At 44.8% G+C, this 22,550-nt stretch overlaps 2 protein-coding genes across 51 annotated transcripts in view; one reads left to right on the top strand and one right to left on the bottom strand.

Moving 5' to 3' along the window:
- Positions 1 to 10,633, bottom strand: part of PIGL (phosphatidylinositol glycan anchor biosynthesis class L) — a 111,818-nt gene extending 101,185 nt beyond the window's left edge. For all 4 annotated transcript variants that reach the window (XM_015118715.3, XM_015118714.3, XM_077970459.1 and 1 more), the window contains exon 1: positions 10,386 to 10,633. In XM_015118715.3, the coding sequence (XP_014974201.2) occupies positions 10,386 to 10,620 (235 nt within the window). In that variant the 5' untranslated portion in view covers positions 10,621 to 10,633. The remainder of the gene's footprint in view (positions 1 to 10,385) is intronic.
- A 1,681-nt stretch (positions 10,634 to 12,314) lies between these two features.
- Positions 12,315 to 22,550, top strand: part of NCOR1 (nuclear receptor corepressor 1) — a 189,410-nt gene continuing 179,174 nt past the window's right edge. For 43 of the 47 annotated variants that reach the window (XM_015118697.3, XM_077970423.1, XM_015118702.3 and 40 more), the window contains exon 1: positions 12,315 to 12,490. The gene's annotated coding sequence lies outside the window, so the exon portion shown is untranslated. Of the gene's footprint in view, positions 12,491 to 13,973; positions 14,106 to 14,800; positions 14,861 to 22,550 lie in introns of those variants that run through there. The other 4 variants (XM_077970421.1, XM_077970422.1, XM_077970417.1 and 1 more) reach the window with 2 other exon arrangements.

Genomic DNA, 22,550 nt, shown 5'->3' on the forward strand with positions numbered 1-22,550 from the left:
AAATTGTCTTTAAAATTCTTCAACAACTTTTTACAGGATCATTAAGATAAAAAAATTAAAAAGGCCAGGCGCAGTGGCTCACGCCTGTAATCCCAAACTTTGGGGGGGCCAAGGTGGGCGGATCACCTGAGGTCAGGAGTTTGAGACCAGCCTGACTAACATGGAGAAACCCCATCTCTACTAAAAATACAAAATCAGCCGGGCGTGGTGGCGCATGCCTGTAATCCCAGTCACTCGGGAGGCTGAGGCAGGAGAATAGCTTGAACTTGGGAGGCAGAAGTTGCAGTGAGCTGAGATCATGCCATTGTACTCTAGCCCGGGCAACAAGAGGAAAACCCCGTCTCAAATAAAAAAAAAAGAAAAGAAAATTAAGAAGAAAGCTGAGCACGTATCTCTGCAGATCAAGAAACATTGTCACATGATATTATCAGCCAATATAGCCATACTTGCGAGTAGTGTCATTTCTCATTATTCCCAAAAGGATTGCATTCATATCGACTCTTACTAATGAAATTGCTACCTTTCACCGGGTGTGGTGGCTCACGCCTATAATCCCAGCACTTTGGGAGGCCAAGGTGGATGGATCACTTGAGGTCAGGAGTTTGAGAGCCATTTATTCCACTACTAATTTATTCCACTCTTTTTTTTTTCTTTTGTCACCCAGGCTGGAGTGCAGTGGTGCTATCACAGCTCAATGCAGCCTTAACCTCTGGCTCAAGCTATCCTCCCATCTCAGCCTCCCGAGTAGCTGAGACCCCAGGCACACGCCACCATGCTTGGCTAGTTTTTTTTTTTTTTGCAGAGACGATGTCTCACTATGTTGTCCAGGCTGGTCTTGAACTGTTGGGCTCAAGTGATTGTCCTGCCTTGGCCTCAAAGTGCTGACATTACAGGCATGAGCCACTGCCCATTCCATTCTTTTTTTTTTTTTTTTTTTTTTTTGAGACAGGGTCTTGCTCTGCCTTGTAGGCTAGAGTGCAGTGGCACAATCTTGCTCACTGTAACCTCCACCTCCCAGGTTCAAGCGATTCTCCTGCCTCGGCCTCCCGAATAGCTGGGAATACTGGCTTGTGCCACCACGCCTGGCTAATTTTTGTATTCTTAGTAGAGACGGAGTTTCGCCATGTTGGCCAGGCTGGTCTTGAACGCTTGGCCTCAAGTGATTCACCCACTTCAGCCTCCCAAAGTGCTGGGATTACAGGCCTGAGTCACAGCGGCCAGCCCCAGTCTATTCCATTCTTTACAGGATGCAGTCAATACTTAAAATCATATTTAAAAAATTTCAAAGATATTGAGTTGGAAAGAACAGAGTTAGAAAGACAAGACTAACACTTTGAGGCTAGGTCTAAATATATCTCAATATGAAAAACTTTGGGTCAGGTGCAGTGGCTCACACCTGTAATCCTAGCACTCTGGGAGGCCGAGGCGGGCAGATTGCCTGAGCTCAGGAGTTTGAGACCAGCCTGTGCAACTCGGCGAAGCCCCGTCTCTACTAAAATACAAAAAATTAGCCGGGCGTGGCAGTGTGCGCCTGTAGTCCCAGCAACTTGGGAGGCTGAGGCAGGAGAATTGCTTGAACCTGGGAGGCAGAGGTTGCGGTGAACCGAGATTGCACCACTGCACTCCAGCCTGGGCGACAGAGCCACACTCCGTCTCCAAAAAAAAGAAAAAACTTTGAAGAATTATTAATGATTAAAAGCAATATTAAGGCCTGGCATGGTGGCTCATGCCTGTCATCCCAGCACTTTGGGAGGCCAAGGCGGGTGGATTACTTGAGGTCAGGAATTTGAGAACAGCCTGGCGAAACCCTGGCTCTACAAAAATACCAAAATTAGCTGGTTATGAGGGTGGCACGTGCCTGTAATCCCAGCTACTCGGGAAGCTGAGGCAGGAGAATCACTTGAACCCAGGAGGTGGAGGTTGCAGTGAGCTGAGATCGTGCCACTGCACTCCAGCCTGGGTGACAGAGGGAGACTCTGTCTAAAAAAAAAAGCAATATTAAAAATAACCTCATAAGTTCTATTTAGGCAACATGGCAAATCAGATATGCAGAGAAACCCTCAGGACGAATACCTGAACATGTGAGATAAGAGGCAAATGTGTTCTAGAATGCATGGTTTAACTAGCAGGAATGTAAGGGATATCCTTGATGGACTAAAACAATAGGCAGACATGAATCCTGAGAGGTATTATGGGGCTGACCCAGAGCACTTTGTGAACATCTGCATATCCTTGGTGGCCTAAAGTCAGGGGAGCAGGAGATAAAGCTTGGACACAAATAAGGAGACCTCCACATAAAGACAGGACCTTCAAAAGGCAACACCTTCTCTGGATGAACCAGGAAAAAACTTGCCCTAGACAGATATGGTGGGGCTACTTCCTATCCGTAGGCTTGGTTCTAGCAGAAGGGAAAATAAGACAAAATGTCACCGCCTAAGAATTGCTAACCACATACTCTCTTTTACTTGGTGTGATAGACTGTATTTTCCAAAAGTAGTGAAAGCAATATTTCTAGTCCCACATGCACTTCTAGAATGTCTACATTCCCCATTAGGAGGTGGAATCTAATTCTCTCCTTGAACCTGGATGTGGCTTATGATATTGCATGATTTTCAAGGATAGGTCCTGAAAGGAAATATGGTTATCCCTAGCACAGGTCTTTCTTAGGACACTTGCCCAAGAACTCAGCCACCAGGCTGTGAGGAAGCCCAAGTCACATGGATATACCGTATGTGGATGTTCTGGTTGACATCTGTAGCAAAGTCCCCAGCTGACAGCCAGATACATAAGTGAACGAGTATTCAGGTGATTCCAGTCCCTAGTCTTTGGGTTCTCCAAATGAGGTACTAAACGTTGTGAGGCAGAGACAAGTATACTTTGTCTGAAACCATGAGAAAAAAGGTTTTTCTTGTTTTGTTTGTTTTTGAGACAGGGTCTCAGTCTACAAGGCATGATCATCATAGCTCACTGTAGTCACAAACTCCTGGGCTCAAGTATTCCTCTACCTCAGCCTCCCAAGTAGCTGAGACTACATGCAGGTGCCACCAAGATCGGCCTTTTTTTTTTTTTTCCTGGTCTGGCTATGTTGCCCAGGCTGAACTCTTGAGTTAAGTGATCCTCCTGCCTCGGCCTCAGAAAGTGCCAGGATTATAGGTGTGTGCCAGCACACAGGCTGGAAAGATTTAATTACGGTTTTAAGCCACACGGTTTTGAGACAATTTGTTACACAGCATTCCACAATGAATGCTCTTGGGTTAGATCCCTGAATTTATATGACCTCTGTGGCCTGAAAAATCTCAATCTAAAATTTTAGAGTGATCACAGGTAGGTAGTGCCCTTAGCTACCTGGCTGAAGCTAAAGCAAATCACCAAAATATTACCACAAATACGGTTCTAAGAAACATGTGCAAAAAAAAAAAAAAAAAAAAGGCCAGGCACGGTGGCTGACGCCTGTAATCCCAGCACTTTGAGAGGCTGAGGCAGGTGGATCACCAGGTCAGGAGATCAAGATCATCCTGGCCAACACAGTGAAATCCCGTCTCTACTAAAAAAAAAAAAAAAAAAAAAAAAAAAAAAAAAAAGCAAAAAATTAGCCGGGCATGGTGGCGGGTGCCTGTAGTCCCAGCTACTCGGGAGGCTGAGGTAGGAGAATGGCATGAATCCGGGAGGCAGAACTTGCAGGGAGCTGAGATCGCGCCACTGCACTCCAGCCTGGGGGACAGAGCAAGACTCCGTCTCAAAAAAAAAATAAGAAAGAAAAAAAAGAAACGTGCTTACATTAAAAAAAAAAAATCACAAAATACACATGGAACCAAGTCACCCAGAATGAATTACTAGAACAAAGAACAGAATCAGATATACAGACTGCAGAAACTGGAATTATTAGAGGCAGATATAAATGTTTAATATAGTTAAAGAAATTAAAGAAGATACTGAAGTATGAGAAAGTAACAGACTATATTTGCAAAAGGAATGTCTACACATAAGAACAGATTAATGGACACAGTGACATAATCATCTCAATATACATATTTAAGACATTAATTATAAAACTATTAACAGACAGTAAAAAAGGCCAACATATAATAAATGGAAGCATACCATAATATCAGAGACACAAAGGCTTTATATTGGAAATGTCAGTTCTCCTTTTATTAATCAGTAGAGTCAGTGAAATTCCAATAAAAATGCCAGCAAGCGCTGTGCACTGTGGTTCATGCCTGTAATCCCAGCACTTTGTGAGGCCGAGGCGGGTGGATCACAAGCTCAGGAGATTGAGACCATCCTGGCTAACACAGTGAAACCCCATCTCTGCTAAAAATACAAAAAAGTTAGCCGGGCATGGTGGCACATGCCGGTAGTCCCAGCTACTTGGGAGGTTGAGGCAGGAGAATCGCTTGAACCCGGGAGGTGGAGGTTGCAGCGAGCTGAGATCGCGCCACTGCACTCCAGCCTGGATGTCAGAGCGAGACTCTGTCTCAAGGGGGAAGAAAAAATGTCAGCAAGATTTTTCCTTGAACATCACCAAGCTAATTCTAAAATGTATTTGGGGGCTGGGCATGGTGGCTCATCTTGTAATCCCAGCACTTTAGGAGGCCTAGGAGGGTGGATCACCTGAGGTCAAGAGTTGGAGACCAGCCTGGCCAACATGGCAAAACCCTGTCTCTACTAAAAATACAAAAATTAGCTGGGCATGGTGATGCATGCCTGTAGTCCCAGCTACTTGGGAGGCTGAAGCAGGGGGATCACTTGAATCCAGGAGACAGAGGTTGCAGTGAGCGTAGATCGTCTGTGCAACAGAGTGAGGCTCTGTCTCCCCACATAAAAAAGGTATTTGTAAAAAAGGGTCAACGACAGCAAACATACCCTGAAGAACAGTCAGAAGGCTATTCATATCAGATAATAGAGCTTCCATAACATAGTGTAGCTTTTTTTTTTTTTTTTCCCTGAGACAGAGTCTTGCTCTGTCACCCAGGCTGGAGTGCAGTGGCACAATCCTGGCTCACTGCAACCTCCGCCTCCAGGTTCAAGTGATTCTCCTGCCTCAGTCTTCTGAGTAGCTGGGACTACAGGTGCACGTCACCATGCCCAGCTAATTTTTGTATTTTTAGTAGAGACAGGGTTTCACCCTGTTGGCCAGGATGGTCTCGCTCTCTTGAACTAGTGATCCACCCATCTCTGTCTCCCAAAGTGCTGGGACTACAGGAGTGAGCCAACATGGCTGGCCTAGTGTAGCTTTTATAAGCTGCAGTAATTAAGATAGGGTTGTTGAAATGACTATAGTGTATAGACCAGAATTACATACAAATCTAATATATGAGAGCTGGCAGTGCAGTCTAGAGAAGAAGCCTGGGCTGAATTGGTTTTCCTGACTCCAATCTTTCCTTCCAAACCATTCTCCACATTGCCACCAGAATCAGCTTTTTTTTTTTTTTTTTTTTTTCCTTTTTTAAATAGATGGGATCTCACTATGTTGACCAGGTTGGTCTTGAACTCCTGGCCTCAAGTGATCCTCCCACTTTGGCCTCCCAAAGGGTTGGGATTACAGGCATGAGCCACCATACCTGGTCCAAGACGGAGCTTTTATTTTTGAGACAAGAGTCTAGCTCTGTCACTCAGGCTGAAGTGCAGTGGAGTAATCTTGGCTCACCGCAACCTCTGCCTCCCGGGTTCAAGCAATTCTCCTGCCTCAGCCTCCCGAGTAGCTGGGATTACAGGCATCCACCACCATGCCCGGCTAATTTTTGTATTTTTAGTAGAGATGGGGTTTCACCATGTTTGCCAGGCTGGTCTCGAACTCCTGACCTCATGATCCACCCACCTCAGCCTCCCAAAGTTCTGGGGTTACAGGCATGAGGCACTGTGCCTGGCCAAGAATGAGCTTTCTAAAACACAAAACTGATTATGTTACTTCTCTACCATATATATTCAATGACATCCTACTACATAAGAGATGCATCTATTAGTAGGTATTTTAGTGGTCACATAAATTGGAGGAATACTGGATTAAACCAAGTAAAAGTTTTTTGCAGCAATGCTTCTCGAAGATGTTGATATTCTCATACAGACTATAAACGTCTACATAAAGGATAGCACATCTGGCTATTCTCCAAACTTGACCAAGGCATTCTTTTTAATTTATTTATTTATTCTGAGTTGGAGTCTTGCTCTGATGCCCAAGCTGGAGTGCAGTGGTACGATCTCTGCTCACTGCAACCTCTGCCTACTGGGTTCAAGCGATTCTCCTGTCTCAGCCCCCCAAGTAGCTAGGATTACAGGCGTGTGCCACCACACCTGGCTAATTTTTGTATTTTTAGTAGAAATGGGGTTTCTCCATGTTGGCCAGGCTGGTCTGGAACTCCTGACCTCATGTGATGCACCTGCCTCGGCCTCCCAAAGTGCTGGGATTACTGGTGTGAGCTACTGTGCCTGGCCTCTTTTTTTAAAATAGCAGCTTGATGAACTAATGTTCCTTGGAACATACACTGGGAATCAATTTAGGTATTTCATCAACTGACAAGGCATACAAGGCAATGTGAGAGGCAGATTGGGTGTAACGGTTTTAGAACAGAGAAAAACCACGGGGTCCTGGCTTCTTCACACTGTAGCTGGTCACTTCGGTTGTTAGTTAAACTTCATGATTCAGTTCCCATACTTGTATAATGGAGAAAACAATAGTACCTACCTCATAGAGTTGCTGACAGCATGAAATGAGCCACCAATAACAAAGCAATTATTAGTTTTTCCCTGCTTCTCCCCTTCTCTTAAACTGAAGATCTTGTTAGAATGAATTATTCACGCGAATCCAAGAGTTACTGATGCCTTTACTACTGCTTGCTTCCTATATATATCTACTCCTATTTTTAAAGTCCAGCTCAAAAGAAAACCAATTTGGAGATTACCTTAATCTAAAACCCTGAAAAGAGATTTAATGCTTTTTTCCATTTTGTGTCCATAGTACTTTCTCCATCAAAACATCATAGCTTTCATTATATTACAAATCAATAGCTTCCTGTTTTTCATATTAGTATGTTAAGTCAGCAGAATAGATAATGTTTAATCCATACATGTTTGAATAACTTGTGAATTTAAAAAGTGATTTTAAAAATTAGGCCTGGAGCAGTGGCTCACGCTGTAATCATTATTTCCTCTGAATCCAACTTACCATTTTTTCTTGTATGTTATTCAGTTTGGTTTATTTTATAAAGACAGGGTCTTCCTCTGTCACCTGATATAAGAGCTGGCAGTGCAGTCTGGAGGGGAAAGGCTCTAGACAGAACAAGATCCTGTTTTATAAAATAAACAAACAGGCCATGTTCGGTGGCTCATGCATGTAATCCCAGCACTTTGGGAGGCCGGGGCAGGCGGATCGCCTGAGGTCAGGAGTTCGAGACCAGTTTGGCCATCATGGTAAAACCGTGTCTCTACTGAAAATACAAAAATTAGCCTAACGTGGCCAGGTGTGGTGGCTCATACCTGTAATCCCAGCACTTTGGGAGGCCGAGGTGGGCGAGTCACTTGAGGTCAGGAGTTCGAGACCAGCCTGAACAACATGGTGAAACCCCGTCTCTACAAAAAATACAAAATTGGCTGGGCGTGGTGGTGCATGCCTGTAATCCCAGCTACTCGAGAGGCTGAGGCAGGAGAATCACTTGAACCCAGGAAGCAGATGTTGCAGTGAGCCAAGATCGAACTACTGCACTCCAGCCTGAGAGACAGGGTGAGACTCCGTCTCAAAATAAAATAAAATAAAATAAAATAAAAAAATAAAATAAAAAACAAAACACGAATAAAGAATAAATAACATACAAGAAAAAACAAAATGGATTCAGAGGAAATAATGAAAGACAATAAAAACATTGAGTGCCAAGTGCGTGCTCTCTCTCTATACATATATATGTACATATATCTCTATGTATATATATATTTTGAGACGGAATCTCCCTCTGTTGCCAGGCTGGAGTGCAGTGGTGCGATCTCGGCTCACTGCAACCTCCGCCTCCCGGGTTCAAGTGATTCTCCTGCTTCAGCCTTCCGAGTAGCTGGGACTATAGGCGCAGACCACCACAGCCAGCTAATTTTTGTATTTTTAGGAGGGACGGGGTTTCAACACGTTGGCCAGGATGGTCTCGATCTCTTGACCTCGTGATCTGCCCGACTCGGCCTATCAAAGTGCTTGGATTACAGGCATGAGCCACCATGTCCAGCCTATATTTTTTATTTGAACAAATTTTCAATTGTGGTCCCAAATTTTTATGAACTTATTGAAAATAAGGGTAAGTTTATTAAAGAGCAGTACCTATAATGTTTTGCAAATAAAATCTAGGCTTCTCTTGAAGATCTTGTAACAAACTAGCTTATCATTTGACTCCTATAGTTGTAATATAAAATACAAATACAACTAAAAGCTAGCCGGCTGGGTGCGGTGGCTTACACCTGTGGGCAGATCACTTGTCAGGAGTTCGAGACCAGCCTGGCCATCATGGTGAAACCTTGGCTCCACTAAAAATACAAAAATTAGCCCAGCATGTGGTGCACACTGTAGTCCTAGCTACTCGAGAGGCTGAGGTAGGAGAATTGCCATCCTGGCTAACACAGTGAAACCCCGTCTCTACTAAAAAAAACAAAAAAACAAAAAAATTAGCTGGGTGTAGTGGTGGACACCTGTAGTCCCACAAAGAAAGGTGTGAACCTAGGAGGCAGAACTTGCAGTGAGCCGAGATTGCGCCACTGCACTCCAGTCTGGGCAATAGAGCGAGACTCTGTCTCACACACACGCACAAGAAAGAAATTTATAAAAAAATCAGTCAATGCTACAGGAAGTAATATATTAAGACAGATACTCTCATTAGTGTCAGTAAGAATGCAAATGGGTAGGCCAGGCATGGTGGCTCACACTTGTAATCCCAAGCACTTTGGGAGGCCAAGGTGGGTGGATCACTAGAGGTCAGGAGTTTGAGACCAGCCTGGCTGACATGGTGAAACCCCATCTCTACTAAAAGTACAAACATTAGCCAGGTGTGGTGGCATGCGCCTGTAAACCCAGCTACTCAGCAGGCTGAGGCAGGAGAATCACTTGAACCCGGGAGGTGGAGGTTGCAATGAGCCGAGATCGTGCCACTGCACTCCGGCCTGGGAGACAGAGTGAGACTCCATCTCAAAACAAAAAGAGTAAATTGGCATATAGTTTTTGGGAATGTGTTTTGCATGCAAAGCCTCAAAACAGCCAATTTTAGAAATTAATACTAATGAAATAATATAAAATACATAAAGATGTTTTCTGCTCTTTGCAATAAACTAGGAAAAAACCTCTGAAGGTACAGACAATAAAGGATGATTAAGATTTATCCCAATGAAGCCATTTAACAAGCTATACATTTAGATCTAATTAATATGGGTAGATGTTTTAAGTTTCATGAGGACACTGCTCTTATCTAGCTTTTCACTTTTGTATCCCTAGGGCATAGAATAAGGCCTAGCACATAAATGTTTAATAAGTATTTGGTAAGTAAATGAAAAAGTAATGTTAAGTAAAAATGATATAAAATTTTATAAAATGTGATTTCTGTGAAGAAGCTGTATAGAAAAAGAATTGGAAAGACACACAACCAAATGGGAAAAGAGGTCATGGGCAATTTTACAAAACAGCTTTATTGAGGTATAATTTGACATACCATGAAATTCACCCATTGTATGTGTACAATTCAATTACTTCATTTATACAACTGTTCAATAATCACCATATTCCAGCTTGATGGTCAATATTTGCTTTGTCATTTGATCTTTTCTCTATGGTAAACAAAAATCTATTATTTGAAAGGTTCCTTCACTGAAAGCTGGGTGCAGTTGAACTCTAAAATTACCTACAAAATTACTTTCTATGTAATCATCTATGTCTAATTCTTCAGTTTGACACATGCGTTACTAGCACAAGTTGCATTTAAAGGCAGCAGGAAGGTCTTTCACTATTATTAAAAATTAACTTTAAGGATGGAGCAGGCACGATACAGTATAGATTGTTTCGTGAACTATATAGTAAGGTCAATATTCTTGCTCCTTCTACAAATAAAAAAAAAAAGTTCCGCAGAATAACAAGTACAGGTGGAGTTCCCATTGGAAATGCAGGTATTGAATGCAACCAACCGCAACTGTTTCTCTGCTCCTCAATCCTGCTAGCGTACTACGCGAGCTGCCGACGTCCCCCAACCCACCAGGTAAGCCAGCCGCTCCTGTCCCCAGCCTGTGAGGGGGTCAGAGGTAAGACCCTCGGTGTATTCACTTAGCTCCCTACGGAAAACTCTTCGAGAAGAAGGCGACTGAGATCGGTTAGCACTTAAATCCCTTTCACAGCCCCGGCTCCCATCGCCCCTCCTATGGCCTCCTACCTGCAGAGAAGCAGAGCAGGTACACCCAGTGCCTTAGGCGGGCCAAGCCTAGCACTGTGGGAGCAAAAAACATGGCTTCATCGTCAGGGTGCGCTATGGCCAGGAGGGTCCGGCTTTCGGCTCCCAGCCGTTCTCCCTGCTCCCGACTCTTCACTCGTTCTGAGGAGTCCCAAACCCAGAGGAAGCCCCATGCCACGACCGCCGCCGCCACACACAGGAGCCACATTGCTTCCATTACGGGTAAGTAGCATTGAGCCTGCGCAGTAGGAAAGGCTAACTGACCCCGACTCCGGCTGGAAAACGGCACCCGGGGATGTTGGGTTCCGCGGTTAAGTCCCTCCCCACCGACATGCTCCGGAAGCTTGAGGTTTTACCATTAAGGGTGCTCCTGTGTTTTAACACAGAAGTCGCCATGCCGTCCAGTTTCCTAACCTAGTCCTACCACACTGTACAATCGCTTTAAAAGGACGCGTCTTATATATAAGCTACCACTTCTTGTCTTGTAGGAAGAGTGCCTTCCTCTTCTTCAACTCATTTTCGAACTCATTTCTTAAAACTCGGGCCCTTCTCGTAATTATAGGGTTAGATAGCCCGTTATCCGGATGACAGTTTTCCGAAACAGCCAGTTACACCAACTTTGTTTTTCCTTCTCACTTTTGGATGGCTTTGCTTTTTTTTTTTTTGAGAGGCTCTGTCGGCCAGGCTGTAGTGCAGTGGAGCGATCTCGGCTCACTGGAACCTCTGTCTCCCGGGTTCAAGCGACTGTTCTGCCTCAGCCTCCCGAGTAGTTGGGACTATAGGCGCGCGCCACCACGCCCGGCTAATTTTTGTATTTTTAGTAGAGACAGTGGTTCACCATATTAACTAGGCTGGTCTCGAACACCATATTAACTAGGCTGATCCGCTCGCCTAGGCCTCCCAAAGTGCTGGGATTACAGGCGTGAGCCACCGCGCCCGGCTCCTTCTTTTTTTTTGAGTCAGGGTCTGGCTCTGGTCGCCCAGGCTGGAGTGCAGTGGCGCGATCTAGGCTCGCTGCAACCTCAGCCTCCCGCGTTCAAGCAATTCTCCCACTTCGGCCTCCCCAGTAGCTGGGATTACAGGCACGCGCCACCACGCCCGGTTAATTTTTGTATTTTTAGTAGTGACGGAGTTTCTCCATGTTGGTCAGGCTGGTCTCGAACTCCTGACCTTAAGTGATGGGCCGGCCTCGGCCTCCCAAAGTGCTGGGATTTACAAGCGTGACCCACTGCGTCCTGTCGGGCCTGGCTTTTCTAAAGGAAAGTATGCGTGCGGTTACGAGGAACCGTCATTTCCCCGGCAGGGTAAGGCACTTAACAGTCGCGAGGGCCACAGGCTCCTATTGCAAGTAACTTAAGGTTAAGGAGCAACATCGTGGACAAATCGGCCTCGCCCAGCATTTCAGTGAGGGCTTGATGCGAATTCCAGCCAGAGCCCTAGAAAGTATCTTGGGCAGGTCGAAATGCACCCCTCCGGCTCCCAGCCACGAGGGGGACCTGGCTTCCCTCTCCGCGGCTCCGGACAGAGGAGGCCGCCACCGCCCCGCCGCCGAGGGGTTGCAGGGTCCCTTGCACGGCCTGGCGTTTTTCCTTTTCCCACGCCTGCGGAAGGCCTCGGGCGCGCAGAACAGACTGGCTCGCGGGGGGCGCACAAGCCCAGGGCGCGATGGCAGCCGCGCTGGATCCGGCTAGGCGCTGCCCGGCCCCGTCTCCGTCCGAGAGGACCGCCGCTGCCAGGCCTAGAGGAGATGTGAGGAGACCGGGCGCGGCGCGACCCAGGAAGCTCCGCCGAGGTAGGAGAGGCGACCGGCCAGCGGAGGGAGTCGGTCTCCCAACTCTCCGGAAGGAGGAGGAGCCGGCGTCGGAGCCGCCTTAGCCGCGGCTCCCCGGGCTGGGGGGAGGGAGAGGGGTTGAGTCAAGATGGCGGCCAAGGTGGCGAAGCAGCAGCAGCGGCGGCGGCGGCGGCGGCTGGAGTGAGCGCCCGGCTCGCCGCGCCAAGCGAGGTCCCGGTGTAGGGCCGCGCGCCGGGACCGCGCCCCACTGCTCAGGCCGGGGCGCACGTCGGCTCCCACGCTCAGCCAGCTCCCGGTGAGTAGGCCCTGGCGCCTGCAACCCCGGCCTCCGGGCTCCTGTTAGTCCGGGGGCTTCCGAGGTCTCCCGGGGCAGCAGCCGCTGGGACGGTTTCTCCGCCGGGCGGGGGGTGTCGCAGGCCTGGGCAGGTCGGGACCCGTCCTGGCCGCCTGGCCTCTTCTCGGTAGCCCAGGGGAGAGCCGGGCGCGGCGCGGAGCTCGGGCTCGGCTAGCGGAGGCTTATGGAGTTTGAAGGAAGAATGGGCTGTGGCCGGGCCGGGGCTGGTCCCGAGGTGTCCTGTGCGGAGGGGCGTGCAGAGCCTACAGGGCCCGCGAGGGAGAGCGGGCAGCCGGGGCCCCGGGTGGGGCCGGCGCAGGTGGCGGGCCTGGGCTCACTGAGGCGGAGTTGGTGGCCGACTTGGGAGTGTAGAAGGGGGCTAGGGAGGGTGACAGCCATGGACAAGTGCGAGCAGAGTAAATTAGTTCACCTTTCTAACAGACCGCTTCAGGGTGTAATGGCGAAGGCTGGGTACTGGTGGAGATGGCAAAGATCCGAACCCTATACCTCTGCCGTTTATTGTTGGTGTTTTCTTGAGCGAAGTCCGTGAGTGCACCTCTTTTTGGGGAGACAGGAATTTGAGAAACTGTAGTTGTGAAATCAGCCTTTATGGAGAGGAGACTGAATTCTTCAAATTCACTGGATCAGGAATAGTCACGTATTAGAGGAATGGATGGGAATAAGTGATATGGACGAAAACTATTTGCTCAGAAAGTGTCAGTTTTCTTTATGTGATGTTGCATGCTGCGGTGCCCCTTCAACAGAGTTAACCTTGGAGAGTAGTGGTATAGGTAATTCTAATCTTTGGGATTAGTATGTAAACCTGCATCAGATTTGCTTCTCTAATTATATCCTAATTATATTGAAATTTACATTCCATGTGTGCACCCTGCTGAGGCGGTGATGGAAGGCTGAACATGGCAATGTGCAAGGAGCAACAGGCCTGGGATCTAAAAATGCCTACAAAGATTCATTCATTCGTTCAACATATCTTGATCAATAGCTGCTGATGCTGGGTTACATGTGATTGTCCTGTGGATAACTGAAGAGTTGATGGCATTGTTTAATTTTTAATAGCTTTTTGAAATGTTTTGATGTACCTTTTCATGAAGATATTTATTGGATGAACCAACTTGTACTTGCCCGGGCTCAGGAGCAGACCAATTTTAGAATGTTATTTAGACAAGGGTAACAATTACAGAAGAAGTAACCGCAAGTTACTGGAGAGAGAAATCTTGTATCTTTTTTTCTTCTTCTGTTAACATCCGGTGGAAATTTATTTATTTATTTTAGTATTTATAGTACCCAGTTGCTTGGCCTTGCTTTAAGCACACCTGTTAATGGAAGTCAAGATTAATTGTATATATGGATATAGCTATGTATAAAATGCTCACAGTAGGAACTGATTACTTACAATACTAAAATACTCTTTCCTTTTACAAAAGGCTTGCCATATGTTGAACTACTCCCCCGGAGAAAATATAATACAAAGTATCTTGATTCTTGCTGTAACTATGTGACATTTTGGAACTTGATCAACCTTTCTGTGCTTCAGTTTCCTCATCTTTCATATTAGGTAAACATCTACTCTCCTAGGGTTGGCTATTGTGAGCCTAAAGGGAGTTAATAGTTATCAAATTGTTTTAAACAGATTGAAGGGGTTATATTTCTGTGAGGTGGTAACAGCTCCCTCTGGACTCCTGTAATGCTTTTTCTGCACATCTCTTGTGGCATTTACACTTTCAATCTTGTAGGTATTTATGTACCTATTTTATCTCTTGAGAGCAGGATAGGCCCTTCTCTGATTTTATCTTTTTTTTTTTTTTTTTTTTTTTTTTTTGAGATGGAGTCTCGCTCTGTCGCCCAGGCTGGAGTGCAGTGGCACAATCTTGGCTCATTGCAACCTCTACCTCCGGGTTCAAGCGATTCTCCTGCCTCAGCCTCCCAAGTAGCTGGGACTACAGGCGCGTGCCACCACGACCGGCTAATTTTTTTGTATTTTCAGTAGAGGCGGGGGTTCACCGTGTTAGCCGGGATGGTCTCGATCTCCTGACCTCGTGATCTGCCCGCCTTGGCCTCCCAAAGTGCTGGGATTACAGGTGTGAGCCACCATGCCTGCCTTATTTTTAATTGAATTTAAAAAACAGTAAAATTTGTGTTTTGCCTATCCTCTTAATCAAAAAAGAATGAAATGATGGAAATTAACTTATAGGCAAAATTAGATTAGTCAATAACTTCTGTAAAGCTTTTTTTTTTTTTTTTTTGAGACAGGGTCTCTTTTGCCCAGGCTGAAGAACAGTGACTCGCTGCAGCCTTGACCTCTGGACTCAGGTGATCCTTCCACCTCAGCCTCCCCAAGTTGCTGGGACTACAGGCGCAGGCCACCATGGCTGGGTAATTTTTTTTTTTTTTTTGAGACGGAGTCTCGCTCTGTCGCCCAGGCTGGAGTGCAGTGGCTGGATCTCAGCTCACTGCAAGCTCCGCTTCCTGGGTTTACGCCATTCTCCTGCCTCAGCCTCCCGAGTAGCTGGGACTACAGGCGCCCGCCACCTCGCCCGGCTAGTTTTTTGTATTTTTAGTAGAGACGGGGTTTCACCATGTTAACCAGGATGGTCTCGATCTCCTGACCTTGTGATCTGCCCATCTCGGCCTCCCAAAGTGCTGGGATTACAGGCTTGAGCCACCGCGCCCGGCCTTTTTTTTTTTTTTTTTTTGTGGAGACAGGGTTTAACCATGTTGCCTAGGCTGGTCTCCAGCTCCTGGGCTCCAGCGATCTGCCTGTCTCAGCCTCCCAAAGTGCTAAGATGATAGGGGTGAGCCACTGCAACCGGCCTTAAAAGCATTTAAAAAAAGTTGTGTTATGAATTGGTGAGATTTTCTTTTCTTACCTTTGTTATCTGCTGTAGAAGGCAAAGGACTTTGGATAGACTGGGGGCTGATGTAGGTGAATGTCAGGCTGTTTGTTTTTTAAAAAATATGTTTTGGTTATTTGGTTTTGATTGTATTCTGTGATCTATCTTAGTTGTAATTTCAAATTCTTATTGATGCCTGGGAATGATATAACTCTTGCATATTTAGTTCCATCTGTTCTTTTACTTCCGATATTGGATTTTACTAGACTATGATACAAAACAACTAGTAAAGGTTGATCAGAATTTATTATGTATAATCTTATTTGTAGATTAGAGATTCATGTATTTTTGTTTACTCACTTATTCAACCAGTATGAGGTGTTTTTTATGTTCTGGCACACTATTAGTAAATACTAGAGAGTTATAAAGTATAGTCGAGCAGGTCAGTTATGTTCACAAATAACTCAGTCTATAGATTATCTTTTTTTTTCTTTTTTTTCTTTTTTTTTCCTTTGAGACGGAGTTTCACTCTTGTCGCCCAGGCTGGAGTGCAGTGGCGTGATCTCAGCTCACTGCAACTTCCGCCTCCCAGGTTCAAGTGATTTCTCCTGCCTCAGCCTCCTGAGTAGCTGGGATTACAGGCATGCGCCACCATGCCTGGCTAATTTTTGTATTTTTGGTAGAGACGGGGTTTCACCGTGTTGGTCAGCCTAGTCTCGAACTCCTGACCTCGTGATCTGCCCGCCTTGGCTTCCCAAAGTGCTGGGATTACAGGTGTGAGCCACTGTGCCCGGCCACATAGATTATCTTATATTTGGTCCTTTCCAGGTTTGAGGATGTGAAAAATACATGTAATACATGTAAATGGTTAAGAAAACATTTTGTTTCTTTTTTTATTTGCCCTTTTTAAGAGCACTGAAAAACTATGAAAAGCTTCTGTAATGTAGTAATAACCGTATGTGGAGCATCTGTTTTTTATTTTGGTTTTTTTCTGGTGGCATTTTTCCTTGAACACTTACACTATTCTTCTACTATTTTTTCCTACCCCAGTAGCTTGTGTGGTCAAAATATTACTAGAATAGTCTTCAGATACAACCTATTTTTTTTTCTTTGCATTTGAAAGTCAGAGACTGTATGAAACACTGCAGATGTTCCTATGGAGTTCATCAGACAGTTTGCTTCTTCCATATGTGCTGCTGTTACTTTTATTTAACGACGATCTCAAAACCAACAAAATTGGTTAAAATAAAATGTTAATGGCAGGGCACATTAACAGATCACGCCTGTAATCCTAGTACTTTGGGAGGCTGAGGTGAGAGGACCACTTGAGGCCAGGAGTTTGAGACCAACCTACATAACAGAGTGAGATCCCATCTCTATAAAAAAATTTAAAAATTAGCAGAGCGTGCTTGTGGTTCCAGCTACTTGGGAAGCTGAGCCTGGGAGGTTGAGGTTGCAGTGAGCCGTGATGGTGCCACTGCTCTCACTTCAGACTGGGTGATAGAGCAAGACCGTCTGTCAAAATAAATAAATAAAGCTAATTTATAGAATGTAGAGTCAGATTATCTAGTCTTGTTTTACTTTTGATAAAACCGAAGGTCCCAGAAGTAAAGTGATTTATCTGCCTAAGTTGCTAAAGTTGGGCAATAGTGGAAATCTAAGTCTTTTCATATCCATTATAGTGTTCACTGTGTTACACTGTATCATCCATGGGATGAATCGATTTGATGATTGACACTTAAAAATTGGCCGGTGGCGGTGGCTCACACCTGTAATCCCAGCATTTTGGGAGGCTGAGGCGTGCAGATCACGAGGTCAGGAGATTGAGACCATCCTGACCAACATGGTGAAACCCCATTTCTACTAAAAAAAAATACAAAAAATTAGCCTGGCGTGGTGGCGGGTGCCTGTAGTCCCAGCTACTCGGGAGGCTGAGGCAGGAGAATGGCTTGAACCCGGGAGGCGGAGCTTGCAGTAAGCTGAGATCGTGCCACTGCACTCCAGCCTGGGTGACAGAGCAAGACTCTGTCTCAAAAAAAAAAAAAATTGGAGTAATAGGAAATGAGAGATTACTCTGGATATTTAGCTTTGGTGTTGAATTTAAGGTACTTCTTAATATTAAATTTCTGCAATGAAAATATAGTTTGAAAAAATTGATACTGATCTATGTCAGTGTTACAGTGATCAGGAATTATTTAGTTTGCTTAATTTTTAATCTGCTTTGATGAATATCTTCTTAAGATATTCTAGGCCGGGCGCGGTGGCTCAAGCCTGTAATCCCAGCACTTTGGGAGGCCGAGACGGGCGGATCACAAGGTCAGGAGATCGAGACCATCCTGGCTGACACGGTGAAACCCCGTCTCTACTAAAAATTACAAAAAACTAGCCGGGCGAGGTGGCGGGCGCCTGTAATCCCAGCTACTCGGGAGGCTGAGGCAGGAGAATGGCGTAAACCCGGGAGGCGGAGCTTGCAGTGAGCTGAGATCCGGCCACTGCACTCCAGCCTGGGCAGCAGAGCGAGACTCCGTCTCAAAAAAAAAAAAAAAAAAAGATATTCTGTCTTAGAGGTTATCTGGATCCAGTGACACTTCATGGAATTTAAGTATTATAGTGATGGAAATTTTATTATGCCAGTGGTTTAAATACCTCTGAGGCCCAAACAAATAGGTTAAATAATAATAATAATAATTATTATTATTTTTGAGGCAGAGTTTCACTCTTGTTGTCCAGGCTGGAGTGTAGTGGCGCCATGTCAGCTCACCGTAACCTCCGCCTCCTTGGTTCAAGCAATTCTCCTGCCTCAGCCTCCCGAGTCGCTGGGATTACAGGCGCCCGCCATGACGCCTGGCTAATTTTGTATTTTTTAGTAGAGACAGGGTTTCTCCATATTGGACAGGCTGATCTCGAACTCCTGACCTCAGGTGATCCGCTCGCCTCGGCCTACAAAGTGCTGGGATTACAGGCGTGAGCCACTGCACCCGGCCTACAAGTAGTTTAAATTATTTTGTAAATTAGCTGTTGCCTGTTTTGCCTACTCTCAGACTTCTGGATTTTTTTTTTTTTTTAAGTATGAAGGATTTCAATTGTTATATTAATATAAAAGCTTAGATAAATAGTACAAACATGAACCTTTTTTTTTTTTGAGACAGAGTCTCACTCTGTTGCCTAGGCTGGAGTGCAGTGGCACAGTCTCAGCTCACTGCAACCTCCACTTCCCAGGTTCAAGCGATTCTTGTGCTCAGCCTCCCAAGTAGCTGGGGTTACAGGCATATGCCACCATGCCCAGCTAATTTTTGTATTTTTAGTAGAGACGGAGTTTCACCATTTTGGCCAGGCTGGTCTCGAATTCCTGGCCTGAAGTGATCTGCCTGCCTTGGCCTCCCAAAGTGTTGGGATTACGTAATAGGCGTGAGCCATTGCACTCGGCTGACTGTATTCTTTATGAATTTTTTTTACATCAAAAAGCTCATTTGTAATATTCATTTTCTTTATGTATTCATGCTATAAAATTTATTTTATTTTAATGTTTTAAAAATAGAGACGGGGTCTGACTTTTTTGCCCAGCCTGGTCTTGAATTCTGGGCTCAAGTAATCCTCCCACCATAGCCTCCCAAAGTGCTGGGATTACAGGCATAAGCCACCATACCCGGCCTATAAAATTTATTGTAAAGGAAAAGGCATATTCTTATTAAGCTGATAATCTTTACCTAAATACTGAAGCATGGCATATTTATTCTACTTGGGCTATTTTGTGTTGCATTAAGAAGAATTTTTTGTTTGTGTTTTCTTGTTACTATGCTTGCTTCTGGAATACTGCTTTCCTCCCTTACTCTTCCAAACTCTACTACGTCTAAATTTATCCTATTTTTCAAGGGTTTGATCACATATTACATCATCCAGGAAGTGTCTCTGCTATTCCCTCTTCTCCAAAATGTATATTTTTTATTCTGGAAACTCTTGATCCTTTGCCTCTAGACCATAAGCCCTTTGTAGGCATGTCTGTATCTGAGTTTTAAAAAAATTTTTTCTTCTTTTCCCACTCCCAGAATAACACCCTATGCCCAGGAGTAGTAGATACTTGTTGAATACATAAAAAAGAGCTTAGCAGCTAGAGTTAGTGTGGATGCTGTAGAAGATGTCTGATACACATGTGGCAGTTTGATGCTGAATAGTTTTTGGAAATTAAAAAACAGGTAGAAATTTCACCAATGTCAGTGACTAACATAGCTGTAATTAGTAAATTATCAAAATATTTCTTTCTTTTTTTCTTTTTTACAGAGAGGGTCTCTCTCTGTTGCCCAGGCTGGAGTGTAGTGGTGCGATCATAGTTCAATGCAGCCTCCAAGCCCTGGGCTCACGCGGTCCTCCCGAGTAGCTGGGACTACAGGTGTGTGCCACCACACCTGGTCAATTTTTTTATTTTGTAGAAACAGGGTCTCATTATGTTGCCCAGGTTGACCTCAGATTGGTGGGTTCAAGTGATCCTCCCACCTTGGCCTCCTGAAGTGCTGGGGTTATAGGTGTCGGCCACTGAACCCAGTTAAAAGCATTTCTTTAAAAAAAAAAAAATTCTGGCCGCCGCGGTGGCTCACGCCCGTAATCCCAGCCCTTTGAGAGGCCGAGACGGGCGGATCACGAGGTCAGGAGATCGAGACCATCCTGGCTAACACGGTGAAACCCCGTCTCTACTAAAAAATACAAAAAAGTAGCCGGGCGAGGTGGCGGGCATCTGTAGTCCCAGCTACCCGGGAGGCTGAGGCAGGAGAATGGCGTGAACCCAGGAGGCGGAGCTTGCAGTGAGTTGAGATCCAGCCACTGCACTCCAGCCTGGGTGACAGAGCGAGACTCCATCTCAAAAAAAAAAAAAAAATTCTGTTTATTGGGATTTTGGGGAGGAAGAGAAAGTAAACATGGGGTTGGTTCATCCTAGACAGCACTCATGGTTCTAGATAATATTAGAATGCAGTAATGTTTTAATTTATATATGCATTTATATAATTATTTATTTATATAATTTTTATTTATAATTTTATTTAATTTATATAATTTTTATTTATATGGAGTAGTTTCAATCTTAGGAGAAAACTGTGAGTTAGAAATATGGAAGGCTGGCTGGGCACGGTGGCTCATTCCTGTAATCCCAGCACTTTGGGAGGCCGAGGCAGGCGGATTATGAGGTCAAGAGATCGAGACCATTCTGGCCAACATGGTGAAACCCCATCCCTACTAAAAATATCAAAAAAACCAAAAAAACAAAAAACTAGCCGGGCATGGTGTTGGGTGCCTGTAATCCCTGCTACTCAGGAGGCTGAGGGAGGAGAATCGCTTGAACCCTGGAGGTGGAGGTTGCAGTGGGTGCCATTGCACTCCAGCCTGGCAACAGAGCAAGACTCTGTCTCAAAAAAAAAAAAAAAAAAAAAAAAGAAATACAGAACGGTTGGTGTTGATAGGATTATAATAGAATTTGAGACTCCCTTTGAAAGAATAATATCAACTAGTTTTATATAAAAAATTAAATTCTTAAGTAGATTAGTCAGGAGTAAAGGAAAAGTCAAGATTCCCAACTTATTTGGATTTCTTTCCCCCATTACAGTGTACTCGAGGAACAAAATTCGGGCTGTTTGGCTGTTTTTATTCTTTGTTATACACAAATAAACTGATATAAAAACCAAATATGTTGAGGTTACATCTTTCTTTTCTTTTCTTTCCTTTTTTTTTTTTTGAGACAGAGTCTCGCTCTGTCGCCCAGGCTGGAGTGCAGTGGCGTGATCTTGGCTCACTGCAAGCTCTGCCTCCCAGGTTCACGCCATTCTCCTGCCTCAGCCTCCCAGTAGCTGGGACTACAGGCGCCTGCCACCACGCCCAGCTAAGTTTTTGTATTTTTAGTAAAGACGGGGTCTCACCGTGTTAGCCAGGATGGTCTCGATCTCCTGACCTCGTGATCCACCCGCCTCGGCCTCCCAAAGTGCTGGGATTACAGGCGTGAGCCACTGCACCCGGCCAAGATTACATTTTTCTGGGGAAAATTTGACTCTTAGATTTATGATGAGAGTCACCTTTATGCTTATAGATTGCCCCTTTACCCCATACTTTTGTTGAACTAAGACATTCTTCTTGCCATTATCACTGTCATACACAGTTCACATTCAGAGTAATTTGTTTCAGGCAATTCATTTCCCTTGACAATAACAGCGATTTGTGTAATTTTGAAAATATTTGTTTTAAGTAGTCATGATCATGACTTTGAGTTTCTGTTCAAAGATGTTTAACTTTGCATTACTTTAAGAGTTTTAAATTCATTTTTAATTACAGTAACTTTTATGTATTTGGAGGTATTTGGAATGAAATCAAAACTTGTGCTATCTAGGAGTTATAACCTAAAATATGCAGAATGTAAATATACCTGATGTAGGAGTATATATATTCTGCTGAGGGGGGAAGAAGAAGTTACTTTATATTCACACAAAATCATTTTAATGCATGAAGGAGGATATGCTATTTTAAAATCTTATCTTTCATTAATTATAAGTAATACATTATTTTACATATATACTGAAATTGAAAGAACTACTTCCTGGATGTAATCTAGTGAGAGTTTGTTGCATTTTAAGACAGAGCCTTGCTCTTGTTGCCCAGGTCGGAGTGCAGTGGCACGATCTTGGCTCACTGCAACCTCCGCCTCCCAGGTTCAAGCGATTCTCCTGCCTCAGCCTCCCAAGTAGCTGGGATTACAGGCGTCCGCCACTATGCCTGGCTAATTTATGTATTTAGTAGAAGATGGGGTTTCACCATGTTAGTCAGGCTGGTGTCCAACTCCTGACCTCAGATGATCCACCCTCTTCGGCCTCCTAGAGTGCTGGGATTACAGGCGTGCGTCACCACGCCCAGCCATATGTCTTTTATAAATTGCCTTCTGTTGTTCTTTGGTTATTTTCTGATGGGGTTATTGGTTTTTAACAGGTTAAAAAGTTCTCTACATATTCACTTTTTTCTTTTTTTTCTTTCTTTCTTTTTCTTTCTTTTTATTTTTGAGACAGAGTTTTGCTCTTGTTGCCTAGGCTGGAGTGCAATGGCATGATTTCAGCTCACCTCAACCTCCACTTCCCAGGTTCAAGCGATTCTCCTGCCTCAGTCTCCTGAGTAGCTGGGATTACAGGCATGCGCCACCA

The sequence above is a fragment of the Macaca mulatta genome, chromosome 16 (genome assembly GCF_049350105.2).
Source record: "Macaca mulatta isolate MMU2019108-1 chromosome 16, T2T-MMU8v2.0, whole genome shotgun sequence".
Classification (NCBI taxonomy): Eukaryota; Metazoa; Chordata; class Mammalia; order Primates; family Cercopithecidae; genus Macaca; species Macaca mulatta.